This window comes from Lacerta agilis, chromosome 14 (assembly GCF_009819535.1).
Source record: "Lacerta agilis isolate rLacAgi1 chromosome 14, rLacAgi1.pri, whole genome shotgun sequence".
NCBI classification, from domain to species: Eukaryota; Metazoa; Chordata; class Lepidosauria; order Squamata; family Lacertidae; genus Lacerta; species Lacerta agilis.
The window spans coordinates 13,142,527-13,158,214 of NC_046325.1; the positions used below are offsets into that span (position 1 = coordinate 13,142,527).

Here is a 15,688-nt window from a genome sequence, read left to right on the forward strand (position 1 = left end):
TTTATTTATTAGATTTATATAATGCCCTTCATCAAAAGATCTCAGGGCGGGTCAGAGTGGTTTTTCTCAGGGTGTGAAGATGAAGAAGCGAAGCTCTTGGCAAGATTCACTTCTTTGCACGTGGATTGAAAGTTAAAATATAATGGAGATACACACACAACTTTGTGCTTTATTATATTATATTATATTATATTATCTCTCTTTTTTATTCTTTTTCTCTTTCCCTCATTTTTCTTCTTCTGCATTTTTAATTTTAATTTTATTTAGACTAGTTGGGTTTTTATTGCATCACACGTTGAAAATTCTTAATGAAACCGATCAACAGAAAGACCTCAGGGCTGTTCACGAGATTAAAAAAAATACAAGATAAAAGCACGAACAGTTAAAACAGGAAAAAAACAATACCCAAACACATTTAAAATGCTGTAGAATATTAATCAGCCAAAGGTTGTACTCTCACATTCTGAATCAGAAAACTATTTTCTTTCTTTCCCTGGTTTATTGTGTTCATATCTCAACCTTCCACCCAAAGGGGCCCAAGGTGGAAAACAACAAGTAATAAAACACTTTAAAACGTATTTTTAAGTTCCAATACAGACGCAGCCGGATCTCCAAAGACATGTTGAGAAAAAAGGAAGGTCTTTGGGAGCGGATTGTCAGCCTGTGGATCACGGCTTGAGCTGGTTCCCTGGGTCCCTTTTTTACTCCCCGCCTGCCCCTTCAGAGAAGCTAGTTGCACGAAGCTCCAAGGAGCTTACTTCCGAGTAATCCTGCACAGGGCCTGCGCCGTGACAATCTCCGCCCCGGACGGTCCCGCTTCCTGCAGACCAGGCTCCGCTTCGCAATGCGCCTCTCCTACCTCGCAGGGCTGTTGGGAGGATAAAATCCGAGGCGGCGGCGGCGGGAGCCACGTTCGCGAAAAGGAAACGGATCTTTGCCGCGTCGCTACTTCCCCTTTAAACGCCGCCCGCGGCCGAAGGAAACTCCTCTGTTTCTCTTTCTGCCTCCCTCCCTCTCTCTCCCCGCCCTCCTTCCCTCCCTCCCTCCCTCCTTCCTTCCCGCCCGCCTTCTCTCGCCCAGCCCCGCCGCCCGAGCGAATCGCAACTTTCTTCGCCCCGGCGCGGCGTCGGATCCGCGCGGTCTCCCGCCAACGGTGCTTCCCCTCCTCTGCTCCCCGACGCCCCTCGACGCCCCTCTTTTCTGCCCTCCTTCCCACCCACCCCATTTCCTCCCACCCCTCCCCGCCTCGTCTTTTTGATCATCGCGGGTCTCGCCGCGCCCCCTCTCCCCAATTTGAGGAGTGAGCCGCCCTCCCCCACAACACTTTCCTCTCCGGGCGCCCCCTCCAACCTATGACCGGCTAAACACCTGGCAGCTGCTTTCTCCCCGCTCCCTCCCCGCTTATCCCATCTCCTCCGTCGGTTCCGCCCCCCCATCCCTATTTGCGCCCCCTCTATTCCCTCCTCGCAGCCCCTCGGAGTTTGCCCGCCCCTTCCAGCCCCCCAACTTCTGCCCCCTCGGCCAGCGTTGCTGCTGCTGCTGCTGCTTGTCCCTCCGCGCCGCGCCCGGCCCCGCTGCCGCCCTCCTCCTCCGGGACTGATGAAGGCGGCCGGCGGCTCCGAGGGGGCGGACGGCGACGGGGCGGACGGCGAGCGGGAGCCGTTGAACCCCGAGGCCTCGGAGGCGCTGGGCGTCTCGGCCACGTACCGCGAGTTCGTCCGTCGGAGCTACCTGGAGCTCATGAGCGCCAACCAGCACTCGCTACATGCGCTCAACTGGCGCCGCCTCTACCTCAGCCGGGCCAAGCTCAAGGCGTCCAGCCGCACCTCGGCGCTGCTCTCCGGCTTCGCCATGGTAAGGAGAGACCCCGGGGTTTGGGAAGGATGGAGCCCGCCCGGGGGGGCAGCCTCCGCCAGACCCCTCGGGGCGCCCTCCTCCTACACACACGAGGTTTTGGATTCGCAGCGCCCGTCCTCTCCAGGGCTGGTGGGTGCCGCAGTCCAGAGCACATGGAGGGCGCCCGGTTGGCGAAGGCTACTCTGACATTCCTTGGCGCGGGTCGGACTAGATGACCCTCGGGGTTCCCTTCCTACTCTGTACTGCTGTGATTCTAACCAGGGTTTCCCAAACTTGGCTGTTTTTTGGACTATGACTCCCACCACCCCTAGTTAGCAGAACCTGTGGTCTGGGATGATGGGGTATTGTACTCCCCAAACAGCTGGAGACCCAGGTTTGGGAAACTCTGTTGTAACTGTGCTTCCCCACTCCACCCCACCCCAGCCAAGAAGTAACCCAGACCTGCTGATCCACCCCCTGGCCATAATGCTAACTGGGTGCATCCCTCACATCACCCAGAGAACACAGAATCAACAGCCCTTGTTCCATGGATGTAACCACTAGGCACTGTGCTCAGTTTCTAAAGAACTTCTAGGCCCTGCTTCCTTTTCACACCCTGCTAAGCCTGCTTACGGTTTTCTCCACCAAGGAGAACCTGGACACCTCACTGTGCTAACCACTGGTCATTGCTTCCCTTGTCCCAGATAACCTTAGTAAACTAACTATTGCAGCCTTTGATCTCCTTTCTTACTCCCTGGCTTGTGTGGTTCAAGGAGTGAGGTGCTTCCCAGAGTTATGAAAAGAGCCCCGGGAGTTTTGACCAAGTCTACTTTTTTTTAAAAAAGGATGTTGTAAAACAGGACCCGGTCTTTCCAGAGCGGTTCCATGCAGGACACTTGAGGACTGGCATGGGAATTGGTGGGTTGGAGCAGAGAAGTTAGGTGTGGTCTCCCCCCATTATGGTAGATTCTTCATTCTCTCTCTCATCCTCGCTTATCCTATGGTGGAAAGCTTGAGATGGTTTCAGCTTAGTGACCCTTCTGTGTGGCTGTTGTTCAGCTGCAGTGAGCATGTAGGAACAGGGCCCGATCCTTGCGAGAGAAGACAGATTCGGGAGTGCTGGCTTGCCGCTGAGCTAAAAAACTAAACCACCAGCTGGAGAACGGATGTTGATTTGGAGAGAGACCTCAAATCCCTCGGGCCTCTTCTCTTCCAAACAGATCTGCAAACAACCCCAAAGAGTCTTGCGGCATTTTAAAGGCCAGAGCTTTTGTTGTGGCACATGTTTCTGTGGACCTCCAGATACTGGGTGGTGGTTGGTTTTTTCGTTTTTCGTTTTGCAAGTGCAAATATGCCATGGTTGCAATGATGGCACATTAGTGATGGGTTTAAACTGTAATGCCCACGCTTCTTCCTGCTTCATTATTGCCATCTGGAGGTGCATTTTGATGCTATAGTACAAAAAAATCCCCCCCGGAACATTTTTGGAATAAAAGAAAAGAAAATACAGCATTTCATCAGGAAGTTGTGGGACATTTACTGACTCGAAATGAAGCAGTATGTCCGCCCTGAAATGCACCCCGAATGTTCGAAGGGGCCCTAAGTGTATCTGATTGTGTCCACAAAATCTTACGCCACAATAAGGCTGTCTTTTGATGCGCTTAAGAATTTGGTGTGTGCTGTAATGTGACTGGAATTCAGATCCTGGGTTTCTTGGAAAGGGATCTGTCTTTCCCACATAGTTTGAAAATACTCTCTGAACTTAGATTTATGTTCCTTGTCGTGCAAGGCGCTCTCTGCGTTTTGGAGCCACCTCAAACCTCCTTCTCTCAGTTCTTTTCCACAACTCTCTTTGCTCATGGGGCTTAACCTCAGAACGCCAGGGATTCTGCCATGCATCAGAAGTAGAGAGGGTGTCTGAGCATGCACAGAGAACCCCTCAATCCAAGTTAACCACCAAATTGTGGCTCCTCCGCATTTTCATTGAATGCTTAGAATTGCCACCTTTGACCCCAGCATATTGTGTAAAATAATTCCCGTTACAGTGGTAGCTCGGTTTTCGATCGTCTCCGTTGACGAACATTTTGGAACTCGAATGGTCTTCTGGAATGGATTATGTTCGAAAACCGAGGTACCACTGTACTTAAAAATAAAAAATTACACATCCCACATTTTCTTCCAAGAGCCCAGGCTAGGATGCAGGGTTTTCCTTCCCAGCCCGTTTTATGTTCACAACAACCCTGTGAGGTGGGTTAGTCTTCGAGAGATTGACTGGCTCAGAGTCACCTTGCAGGACTGAGTGAGGGATTGAACCCTGCTCTCCTAAGAAGAGCCCTGCGGTAGGATCAGGCTAGAGGCCCATCTGAGTCCAGCATCCAATTCACACAGTGGCCAACCAGACATTGCCTATGTGAAACCCACAAGCAGGAGGCATGACTCCAGTTGTCAGGCCGGCCCTACCGTTAGGCAGAGTAAAACGGCTGGGTTTTTGGGTGCCTTGGAAGGTTTCTTTTTACTGTATTTTGCAGCCAGGAAAGAAGAGAACCATTTGTGGGCTTTTCTATCTTCGACGGCAAGGCTGACCAGCTGTGTGCCTGAATCTGTGTGTGGGTGCCACCCTACATTAAACTGTCTTGGGCCCATAGCCCACTTGCCAGTCCACATTGCCAGTGCCTCAAAAATTAGATGCAGAGCTGGGTTCAAAACCTGCTCTGAAATTCCTAATGGTCATTATACAGCCCTTGTTGTTTTTATTATTTATAACAGTGTTTTTCAACCTTTTTTGGGCAAAGGCACACTTGTTTCATGAAAAAAATCACGAGGCACACCACCATTAGAAAATGTTAAAAAATTTAACTCTGTGCATATATTGACTATATATAAAGTAATTTTCCCCACGGCACACCAGGCAACATCTCGCGGCACACTAGTGTGCCGCGGAACAGTGGTTGAAAAACACTGATTTATAAGCACCTACAGATTGGCTCCAAATGAGCATACGCAGTGAATTCAGCTTGGAGAGTGGAGTGCTGTGCATTGCATTTTCTCAAAGCACCCTCCTTTGATTTATTTTTTAACCCTGCCCCTGCCCCCCTCCCGCCGCCACCAGAATAATATGTATATGTTTAACTGAGAACAGGATCGCTTGGGAGCTTCTTAAGAGACACACTGAGTGTGTAACAAATGTCTTACTAATTCCAGACAGAACTCCCAGATATGAGAAATTCACAACTGGGTGGAAGACAGCCTGGGGATATTTGCTTACAGGCAAATAAGTGCCTTGGCCAATATTTCAGCCCATTGATTGCCAAAAGCATCTGGAAAAGAGGCAGGCAAGGTTGGTGGGAGAGGGAAATGGGACAGGAAATTAAAATGAAATTACACAGATGGACAACTATTCGGGGGGGACGGGGGGGACATCTAAAGGAAGATGCCCATGTAATTTGTCGCCTCTGGTTTTAAAGTGTGCAAGTTCAAGCTGCTCTTTGCAACTCAAACACTTGCAGACTTTTTTTAAAAAAAAATTCTGGTGACCCGAAACTCTCGTTTGCTTCCCTTTTTCTCCCTTTCACATGGATTCTCCTAGAATTAAGCATCTCGAATGTGGTTTAAACTTCCACTTTGGGGTGTTTCGTAAGTGGGGCATACGAAAGGACTCAGCCATGTGGAAAGTGAGCAAAACGGCACCACCATTTGGATAGAGTTTAACTTTCTGGTTTTACCAGAAAGAAGGATGCAAAGTTGGACAAAATATCGTGTGTGTGTGTGTGTGTGTGTGTGTGTGTATTTAGTGTTTGTTTGTGTTTAAAAAACAAAAACAGCATGCAGTTTAAAGATCCTCCTTTCATTGATATGCTGCCCTTACGAAAATAATTGCTTCTGGTCAGAAGGGAATTAGACTGTGCGTATACTTATGTTTTTAGGTCCCTTAGGAAAAAACCCCGCAACAACCTTGTTAAACTCCTTCTCCAAAGGAAAGGCACTCTGCACATGTTCATGGACGCATGTTGCCTTGAGGTGTTTTGCAGAGTGAGAGAAAGCCATTCTACCTAGGACTGGAAGTGCTTGGCTTAAGAGGCCGCCATTCTTCAATAGCAGTGGTTGTAAATACAGTCTGTACAGTTGGGGACTCGCAACAAAATGTTGCAGCGTGAAGTGCTTCTGATCCAAAGCCACTCACAGTTGGCGTTCTGTGTCTACTTGGCACGATCAGCCCTCACAGGGTTCACCCTCTCAAGTTCCCCACCCCCCAACTGATTTTCTTAGAAAGCTGCTGGTGCCTTGCTCTTGTGGGTGGCTGGATAAGCATTGACACCCACAGCCTGAACGTCGGAAACAGAAGGACCGATAACAGGATGATGGTGATATGGGGATGATTACACACATGCACGCTATATCTGATGGAAGTTTCCGCACTTAAAACCATGCTGTTGGCATTAGCCAGCCTTTAGTTCCGGGCTCCGGACGATTTTCCTCTGATTTCTTTCCTTCCTGTGATCCTGGGCCGCCCATCCCATCCAGCAGATTCTGGCCTTCTCCCACCTTAGGTAAACTTTCTTTCAAGAGCGCCGCACCCTATATCCTGTAGGCTCTTGCTTGCGTTTCAAAACCCAGCAGCATCAGCAAAAAAAAAAAAGGGGGGGGGGGAGACCAACTAGCTCCTTTTAAATAGTCACTGGAATATCAATGCACAAAATGCTTGCATATGTATCTGTGCTTGAGGGCGTGTGTTCATTCATTCCTTGTCCTTCCATTTTGAGCCCGGGTCCCTGTGCGACCATCAGTCCTATCGTTGTTGTTCAGTCGTTCAGTCGTGTCCGACTCTTCGTGACCCCATGGACCAGAGCACGCCAGGCACGCCTATCTTTCACTGCCTCCCGCAGTTTGGCCAAACTCATGTTAGTAGCTTCGAGAACACTGTCCAACCATCTCATCCTCTGTCGTCCCCTTCTCCTTGTGCCCTCCATCTTTCCCAACATCAGGGTCTTTTCTAGGGAGTCTTCCCTTCTCGTGAGGTGGCCAAAGTACTGGAGCCTCAACTTCAGGATCTGTCCTTCCAGGGAGCATTCAGGGCTGATTTCTTTGAGAATGGGTAGGTTTGATCTTCTTGCAGTCCATGGGACTCTCAAGAGTCCCCTCCAGCACCATAATTCAAAAGCATCAATTCTTCAGCGATCAGCCTTCTTTATGGTCCAGCTCTCACTTCTGTACATTACTACTGGGAAAACCATAGCTTTAACTATACGGACCTTTGTCGGCAAGGTGATGTCTTTGCTTTTTAAGATGCTGTCTAGGTTTGTCATTGCTTTTCTCCCAAGAAGCAGTCCTATCAACCATCGACAAATACTCCCCCCCCCCAGCAGAGTTCCCCATCTCTTGCCTTTTTCAGTTGTTGTTAATAAGGCTACAGAGCATTGTACTTTCTCCTTTACAACAACCCTGCGAGGTGGCAAAGCAACATTATGATAACTGTGTAAATAACCCCACGAAAGTCTGTTGCTTTGGGTGGGTGGGGGGGGGAGGCCGTGGCCGAGGGGCAGAGCCTCTTGCTCTGCATGCAGAACCTCCAGCATCTCCAGGGAGCTTGGATATGCCGGCCCATATGCCTCAGTGCTGTCTACACTGACTGGCAGCTCCTCTCCAGAGATTCTGGCTGACGTTTTCCCCAGTCCTGTCTGGAGGAGCCGGGGATTGAACCGAATTCCCCCTTGCATGCTCTACCGCTGAGCTGCAGTCCTACTGCTTCGCTGTATGGCTGTAATATGACCCCCATATTTTGCCTGAATGAATGGGCATATGGCACAGATGGCTTGAACTGAGGTAGTTAATTGATGCCCAAGGCGAAATTGGCTGCATGGATTCCGAACGCAGCCGGATCCTAGGCGTGTCTTACTTGGAAATAAAATCCTGAGTCCCATGGGGCTTACTTTTTACCCATTGCAAGCCTAGATGTGAGGGCCGCCTCCATGCCTCCTCCATCTGTCCCTTCCTATTGTGGTTGCCGTGGCTCATGGTCCTTTGCCCTGGCCCCAAACTGGCCCGTTTTTAAAAGGCGCACTGCCGTCGCTTTCTCTACCTGCGTGAAGGTGCTGGACTTTATAAACTGCGGTGATTTGGACTTTCCTAATCCCCACTTAGGCGCAAAGCTGACCTCCAGATGGTCGTTCCAACCCACCTCGCAGGGCTGTCGCAGGAGTATAGGAGCAGGGGCGGCGGGGCCAACGTAGCCGAGCCGCCCCAGGTGGGCTTGAAAGGGAGAAAACTCAGCGCAGGGCCTGGTGCATTTAGATTCCCTGCCTCTTGGGCCAGCCAGGTCCCAAGGCAAGAGACTGCATTCCGCACTGCGTGATCTCATTTACTTGTAACCAAAGCAACAGGGGGAGCTTAGTCAGGGAAGGGAGGAGACCGGCTGCAAGGCCTATTTCAGGACCAGTTTTTTGGGGTGGGGGAGCTTGTGAAATGCAACCCAAAGAAGGCTCTCCTCTGGCGGGAGCGCCATTTGGTTTGGGGGTGGCGGCGTGGGGTGGGTGGATTGGAAATGGAAGGCTGGTGGCTAAGATGCCTGGGCTTTGAGGCGGGGAAGTCTTGAGTTCGAATCTCGCCTCTGCTTAGGGGGGGAGAGCGGGGAAGGTCACTGGCTTACCTCTCAAGGTTGTTGTAAGGATCCCTGTGAGGTCCTTTGAGAGCACCCAGAGCTGCTTTTGTACTGCTTTGTTTATGAATGGGGACTTTCTCCCATAGGGGGCTGAATCGCCGGTTTAAGGTCACCTGGAAATTGTGGGTCACGGCAGAACCGACTTTGAGCCCTGGAAAGTCTTGTTTTCAAGCCTCGGTCCTGCAGCAGGCGAAATTGTTTGGGAGCAGAGTGCCTCTGGGCACATGCAGAGAGGAGTTCTCGTTCAGTGGACAAAGCGCAGCCAGCTCCCACACATTTCCCGGCATTCCTGTGGTGGCCTGCACCTCTCATTTTTCAAAGCTATTTGGGGGGCTTCTAGCCTAGTCTTGCTTAGGAGACGATGTGTGACCCTGGTGAGTGTGCCTTGAACACATAATTTGCCTCGGAGGCGCACAAACACTTTTGGCTGTGGCTTCCCAGGAACGATGGCGAGGCAAATGTGCACTGGAGGCTCTCTGCTTTTTTGCTTGTGAGTTTCCTAGAGCTTGTGAACAAGGGCGGCTGCTGGCAGGAGGCCCTCGCTGGGCTGCAGGTGCCAAGAGTTGAACGCTTGGTCAAAATCCCTCAGTGACCCTGTGTGTGTGCCTGACTGAGCCGATATTCTGGGTTTCTCGGCCAGTCGCTCTCAAAAGGGACCTCCCAATGAGGCTCAGAGCGGGTGTGGGGAACTCTGGCCACGAGCTTTGTCATTTGGATCACTCTTAAAGCTGGAAATCCGGGGGGGGGGGCAAAGGGCAGCGGGAGTGTGGTGTAGTGGTTAGAGCAGGGAGCTGCGTGAGAGAGCCTCCTTTCCTCCTCTCCAAGCAATGCAGATCCAGCTGTAGCTTTCTTCTGGGCCTAGGGCAGGGGTAGCCCACGGCGTTGGACTAAAATTCCCATCACCCCCCAACTTTGTGCGGATGGGAGTTGGGCGAGGGCCCAATGACATCTGGAGGTCGCCATTTGGATATTCCTTAGCCATACCTCTCCTGTCAGTCTTCCTCACTCTGCACGTGGGAGGCACTCTGCATACGCTCAGAGGGTGGCAAAGGAGAGGGTGGCAAGTGTGGGGGGAAGATTCAAGGTCAATCAAAGAAACATTTCAGTGCAGTATAGTATCAAAATATTTTTTTGCGGGGGGGGGGGGGAATATACAGTCGTGCCTTGGATCCCGAACTCCCTGGAACTCGGATGTTTCGTCTCCCAAATGCCGCAAACCGGGAAGTGATTGTTCCTGTTTGCGGACGTTCTTTTGGAACCCGAATGTCTGATATGACTTCTGATTGATGATTCTGAATCAGAAGCCACAATTTGGTTTTCAAACGTTTTGGAAGTCAAACGCACTTCCGGAAAGGATTCCTTTCAACTTCCAAGGTACAACTGTACAACCAGAAACTAACCACGCTTCTCTTCAAGAGCAACTAGCTGTTCTTCTGCAGTTCTCCACTGCATATTGCTGCGAACAGGGATTTTCAAGTCTGACAAATATGAAAGATCAGAAAAAGAGAAAGGCTTCTTTGTGTTGATGAGGAAACGAGAATGGGGTTCTCCAATTATACCTAATATAAATGAGATTACCCAGCAAAAGCAAGCTCACACCTCTCACTGAGCTTGTATACATACTTAAAGTACATATGTAAGAGGCTCGTTCATAATTATATTTTGGCAGTGATTCATGTTCTTATGTAGCAGCCTCGTTTTATACTTTATGATCATATTATAAAGTAGTTGTGCTCTTCGTTGAGTCCAAGCACTGCTTGGAGTTGCTTCTTTTTGTTTTCCAATGTCTTTCTTATGAAAAAAAAAACATGGGGCGTTGTGAGCACCTTTTTATTCTGAACGTGTGGCCCCGGGGGGGGGGGGGGTGGATGAGAACCACCGCCGTAGAAATAAAATTCACACTCTGCACATGCTCTTGAGTCACCGCACCTTTTTGGGGCCAGGATGTTTGAGAAGAAAATAGAGGCTGGCCATTGGAGGGCCAGGCCTTGCAGGAGCAGACTGCAATTGGGGGGGGGGGGTTTGAACCCTGGCTGTGCGTCCCCCAACCCCTCCCCCCCGACTTTCCAATTCCTTCCATTCATCTTCTGTCACCTCCAGCTGAGTCTGTGGCACGTGCTGCCCTGCCTCGTAGGGCCCTTGCCAGCCAGCTGTCATCACTCGGTTTAATGTGGCCCACTTTCTGAAAATAAGCCCTCGGCCTTCCAACGTAACTTGACTCAGGGCTTTGAGGTTGGAGGGGGTTAGTTTGAGGTGACGCAGCAGCACCTCTTTGGGTTACTTTCGGGAGGTTTTTTAAGGCCACGCTTCAGTTTGTTTGGAGGGGCTCCCCCATCCCTGGGTGGGGGGGGGGTCCTTAAACCTCTTGCTCCTGCTTTGCTTCCCAGGCTGTGGGAAACTTGCTGTGGGTTAAATCCTTACTCCCTCTGCCATTCCCCCCCTCCTCTGCCTCCCCCAAACCAATCCCCATCCCCATTCTCTGGGGAAACTGCCAAGGCCCTGGGATCCTAGCCAGAGCTGGAGCTGTGAACAAATGGGAATATGGGACACTCTCCCCCCCACCACCACCATCCCTGCAAAGGGTCCTGGTGCCAAGTTGGGGTTTAGCAGGAATGCCACTTCTAAGGGCAGCCAAGATAGGTCTCTGCCTCAGCCGCTGAAATTCTGTGTGTGTTGCTGTGGGGAATGGCACCAAAGGCAGATTGTACCGAGCCCTCATTTTCCGGTTGTTTTCTGCCTTTCCTCCCAGAAGCTCAAGGCAGCATAGGTGGCCCTCCTGCAAGCCACCTCTTTCTTTTCTCACAACGCTCCCGCTAGGGAGAGCTGCTAACATGCCTACCCAATGAACGATGTGGGGATTTGAACTGTGGTCTCCCAGATTCTAGTCCCTAGTTCAGCTGCTACACCACACTCTTTGAAAGCACCATGTGTAAGCTGCAGAGATATTGGAGGAGCTGCTCCACCCACTCCCCAGGTATCTGTGGGGCAAGCCATATTAGTCCCATATCAAGTCACTGCCCCAACAAGCCACGTTCAGTTGAAAACTAGAGGCACCGATCGAACGTTTGTGGGGCCACAACTCCTTGGCCTGTCTTCCCACATCAGGATAATAATGCTGGAATTAGGAGGCTGTGGTTCTGAGAATTACTAACCTATCTCTTTGGAAGTGCTTTGTACATGCTCAGGAAACACTGTAGCGGCACATATTTTAGCTGTGGTTCTTGCCTCAAGTTGACAAACGACCCTTTATGCCCCTGGCTGTTTCTGGACTGGGCAACCAGTAAGTGTGTGGAAACGGCAGACAGACTGGTAGAAAGCGGAGAGTTTTATTTCAGGGGTTAGCTGGAAATCGGGGGTGCAGCTTCTGGGTGGGGTGCTTTGCAAATTCCTCTCAGAATCTGACACAGGAGTGGCTGGATTTGCTGCGTGCTTTAGGAGTGCCTGTTTCTCTTCACTCGTGCTCTTGTTTTATTTTGGTAAATGGAACCCCTGATACGAAGACGCTGCACCTTCATCCCAAAGAAACTCAGGCTGCCATCCTAAACACAAGAGCCAAGTCCCTTTGAACTCAGCAGGGCTTAACTTCTGAGCAAACCTGCTGGATCTTTTTGGGCCCAAGCCAACATGTGGACTTCTTAGCACAGGGATAGCCAACATGGGGCTCTCCGGCTCCCATCAGCCCCATTTGTGATGACAGCAACTTCTTCTTCTTCTTCTTCTTCTTCTTCTTCTTCTTCTTCTTCTTCTTCTCTCGAATTGATATACCGCCCTATACCTGGAGGTCTCGGTGTGGTTCACAGAAAAGATCACAATATATAAAATAAAAACATTAACAATAATGCACTAACAACCCCCCACAAAAGAGCCGCATTTTTAAAGGGTATAGGTTTCCCCCCTGTTTCCCCCCTCTTTTTTCCCCATTAAAAAAGGATGTGGCAAAAGGTAAAGGGTACAGAAGGACGAAAATATGACACAAACAACCAATAAGTATTGTATTTAATTTTATTAAAACGTTGTATCAGTAAGAGTTGGTTCGATAAATCACTGGATAAGATATCCATTTACTTTTGATATGCATTTGCTATTTCACGAGCTGGAAATTTATGTGGGAACAAAGTTATGCATCTGTTGTTCGTTAATTTGGATTTTTTATTTTTATTTTTCTGTAAAATAAAACTATGCAATAAAATTTTTAAAAAAAGGGTATAGGTCAACCAAAGGCCTGGTTAAAAAGGAACATTTTTGCCAGGCGCCTAAAGGTGTATAATGAAGGCGGCAGGCGAACTTCCCTTGGGAGAGCGTTCCACAGACGGGGAGCCACTGCAGAGAAGGCCCGTCCTCGTGTTGCCACCCTCCGGACCTCTCAAGGAGGAGGCACACGAAGGAGGGCCTCAGAAGGTGATCTCAGGGTCTGGTTAGGTTCACATGGAAAGAGGCGGTCCTTGAGGTATTGCGGTCCTGAGCCGTTTAAGGCTTTATAGGTTGAAACCAGCACTTTGAATTGGTAGCCAGTGCAGCCGGACCAGGATCGGTGTCATATGCTCAAACCGTCTTGCTCCGGTGAGAAACCTGTCCGCTGAATTCTGCACTTGCTGAAGTTCCCAAAACCATCTTCAGAGGCAGCCCTACGTATAATGCATTGCAGTAATCTAACCTTGAGGATAACAGAGCATAGACAACGGTAGTTAGGCTACCCCTGTCCAGATAGGGGCGTAGCTGGGCCACCTGCCAAAGCTGATGGAGGCCACCTGAGCCTCGGAACGACTGCAAAGGATACAGGAGTACCCCCAAGCTGCAAACCTGTTCCTTCAGAGGAAGTGGTTTTTTTAAAGGTGCCATTAGCTTAAATATCTGAGTTTCTTTTCTTTTCTTTTTTTAAAAATACTTTATTAACTTTATTACATCAGGTACAAAAAGGAAAAAGAACAATGAAAAAACAATAACCAAAAAAAGAAAATTTAAAAATTACATATTGAGTTCTTCATAAAAAGAAACCACAAAATACATTCAAATAATACATTCCTATATTCCCAATAATTCAGTTTTAAATTAGAAATAATAAACAAAACAAACATAATATCCGATTTCAATATTCATATAGATCAGTTTCTACTAACCTTTAACAATACTTCTTTCTTCCATTCTTCTGTACATTCTTGTCTAATTCTACTATATGTTACTTCCCCCTCCTTTATGGCTTCCACTTGTCATCGTCCCGGGATATCGATCTATCCCTTCTTTTTTACTACTATGGTGTTCCTTATAGTCCTTCTATCTAATTTTCTTCTATCTTTCCTTTCTAACTTTGGTTCATCAATACAGGGTATTTAGAAATGGAGCCAGCATTTCACAGTGGGGCATTGCTTTTTCAGGTAGTCTCCAAATTTCCCCCAATTTTGTTGGAATTTTTGGTCGCCACTTCCTCTTAATTTTATCAGTTAATTTAGCCAGATCTATATAATTAAATATCTGAGTTTCTAACACTGCTCTGAGCGTGACTGGCATTGGCCCTGGCCTATTTGGTATCGGATCCTAATTCTGCGTGTATCTGTGCCTGTGTGTCCTTTCTCTCCCCCCAGGTTGCCATGGTTGAGGTGCAACTGGAGGATTACGACTACCCCCGGGAGCTGCTGGTGGCGTTCAGCGCCTGCACTACGGTGCTGGTGGCTGTCCACCTCTTCGCCCTCATGGTCAGCACCTGCATCCTGCCCAACATCGAGGCCGTCAGCAATATCCACAACCTCAACTCGGTCAACGAGTCCCCCCACGAGCGCATGCACCGCTACATTGAGCTGGCCTGGGGCTTCTCCACAGCCCTGGGGATCTTCCTCTTTCTCACTGAGGTGGTGCTGATCTGCTGGGTCAAGTTCCTGCCCGTCGGAAGCGCCGCCACCGCCCGGAAGTGCTGCGTTCCTGCCCCGGCCCCTTCCGGCGGCAACACCACCGCCCCGGCCCCGACTTCGGCCTCTCCGGACAACTCCGGGTGGAACGCCGCCATGGCTTCCACTATCATCATGGTCCCGGTGGGCGTGGTCTTCATCATCTTCGCTTTGCATTTCTACCGCTCGCTAGTGGGACACAAAACGGACCGGCACCAGCAGGAGCTGGAGGAACTCAACCAGATCAAGTACCAGCTTGACGGAGAAGCCACGGCGCTGCAGGTGGTGTGAAGCTTGTTGGCCTGGCCGACGGCCTCCGGGACGGTGGTTATTTCCAGGAGAGGGACTGCCTTGCAGACGTCCCGATTACCGGCTCGGTTGGGGGGGGGGGACCACGAAGTCGCTGGTACGGTTGGAACTTTATCAAAAGTGGCTGCGGCCTCTCCTCTTTCTGTTTTTTATTTTTTTGCTTTTTTTTTGGGAAGGCGTTCCTTCCGCCCGCAACCTTTATAACAAAATTATTTCGTGTCCCCAGGAAAAAAATAATAATAAAAAGGGTATATGAACGCAGAAGGATTTCTTGAAACGGAAAAGGAGCCGCAAACTTGAATTCCCTGCCCCAAATTCCCGCTGCCCGATGGAGTTTCCATGATGCACTGAAATGTTTACTGAATGTGGCCTTTGAGTAAAGAGACGGCACTTGCCCCCTGGGAGAAGGGGGGCGGCTTTGCTTATTAGGTTGCAGTTTCTTTTCTTGTGGTTTTGTTCGTTCTTGCAGTCCCACCGCAAAACCAGAGAGAGAGAAAGGTGTCACTCAAACAAGCTGGGATTTAAAAATAAATAAATAGGTAGGCGTGTCTGAACGAGTCAATCTGTCTTGCCATTTGTCTTCCTCCTCACCCCAGGAGGAATATCTCTATTGCAGGGATGGAGAACCTATTGCCCTGGGTTCAAGTCCAGGCCTCTCTTTCTGGCCCCCTGGGGGGTTCTGTAGGCTACTCCCCCCATTCCCAGGCCACATTCCCCATTGGTCCTGCTTCCCGTCTGTCTTGAGTGTTCTTGCCTGGCTGGAATGTGCCCTTGAAATCTGACGACAATTCTTCCTTTCCTGGGCTTAATGTGAGTGCATAGACAGGCATCGGCCTACTTTATGAAGGTCGAAATTCACAGTCTGCCCACTTTTGCCCCACGTACCACTAGCACGTAGGCCCCAGCATGTAGGCAACTACACAAACAGGGAAATTATTTTAGCCCACTAGTTGCTAATGTTCCCTGCAAGACCTCTAAACTTGAGGAACCAATCTCTGACTGTTGGCCA

General features: G+C 49.7%; 1 protein-coding gene across 1 annotated transcript; it reads left to right on the forward strand.

Moving 5' to 3' along the window:
- The first annotated feature begins 1,276 nt into the window (after positions 1-1,276).
- ORAI3 (ORAI calcium release-activated calcium modulator 3) lies at positions 1,277-14,763 on the forward strand. Its single transcript, XM_033170706.1, has 2 exons — positions 1,277-1,854; positions 14,071-14,763. Exons 1-2 carry the CDS (start codon positions 1,600-1,602, stop codon positions 14,659-14,661), a joined length of 846 nt encoding a protein of 281 aa, XP_033026597.1. The 5' UTR covers positions 1,277-1,599; the 3' UTR covers positions 14,662-14,763.
- Positions 14,764-15,688: the final 925 nt, after the last annotated feature.

Bases quoted from the DNA above. Each gene is read 5' to 3' on its own strand.
- ORAI3 (XM_033170706.1), top strand. From the start codon at position 1,600: ATGAAGGCGGCCGGCGGCTCCGAGGGGGCGGACGGCGACGGGGCGGAC. The intron at 1,855-14,070 runs GTAAGGAGAGAC...CTCTCCCCCCAG, and splicing joins TGCTCTCCGGCTTCGCCATG to GTTGCCATGGTTGAGGTGCA.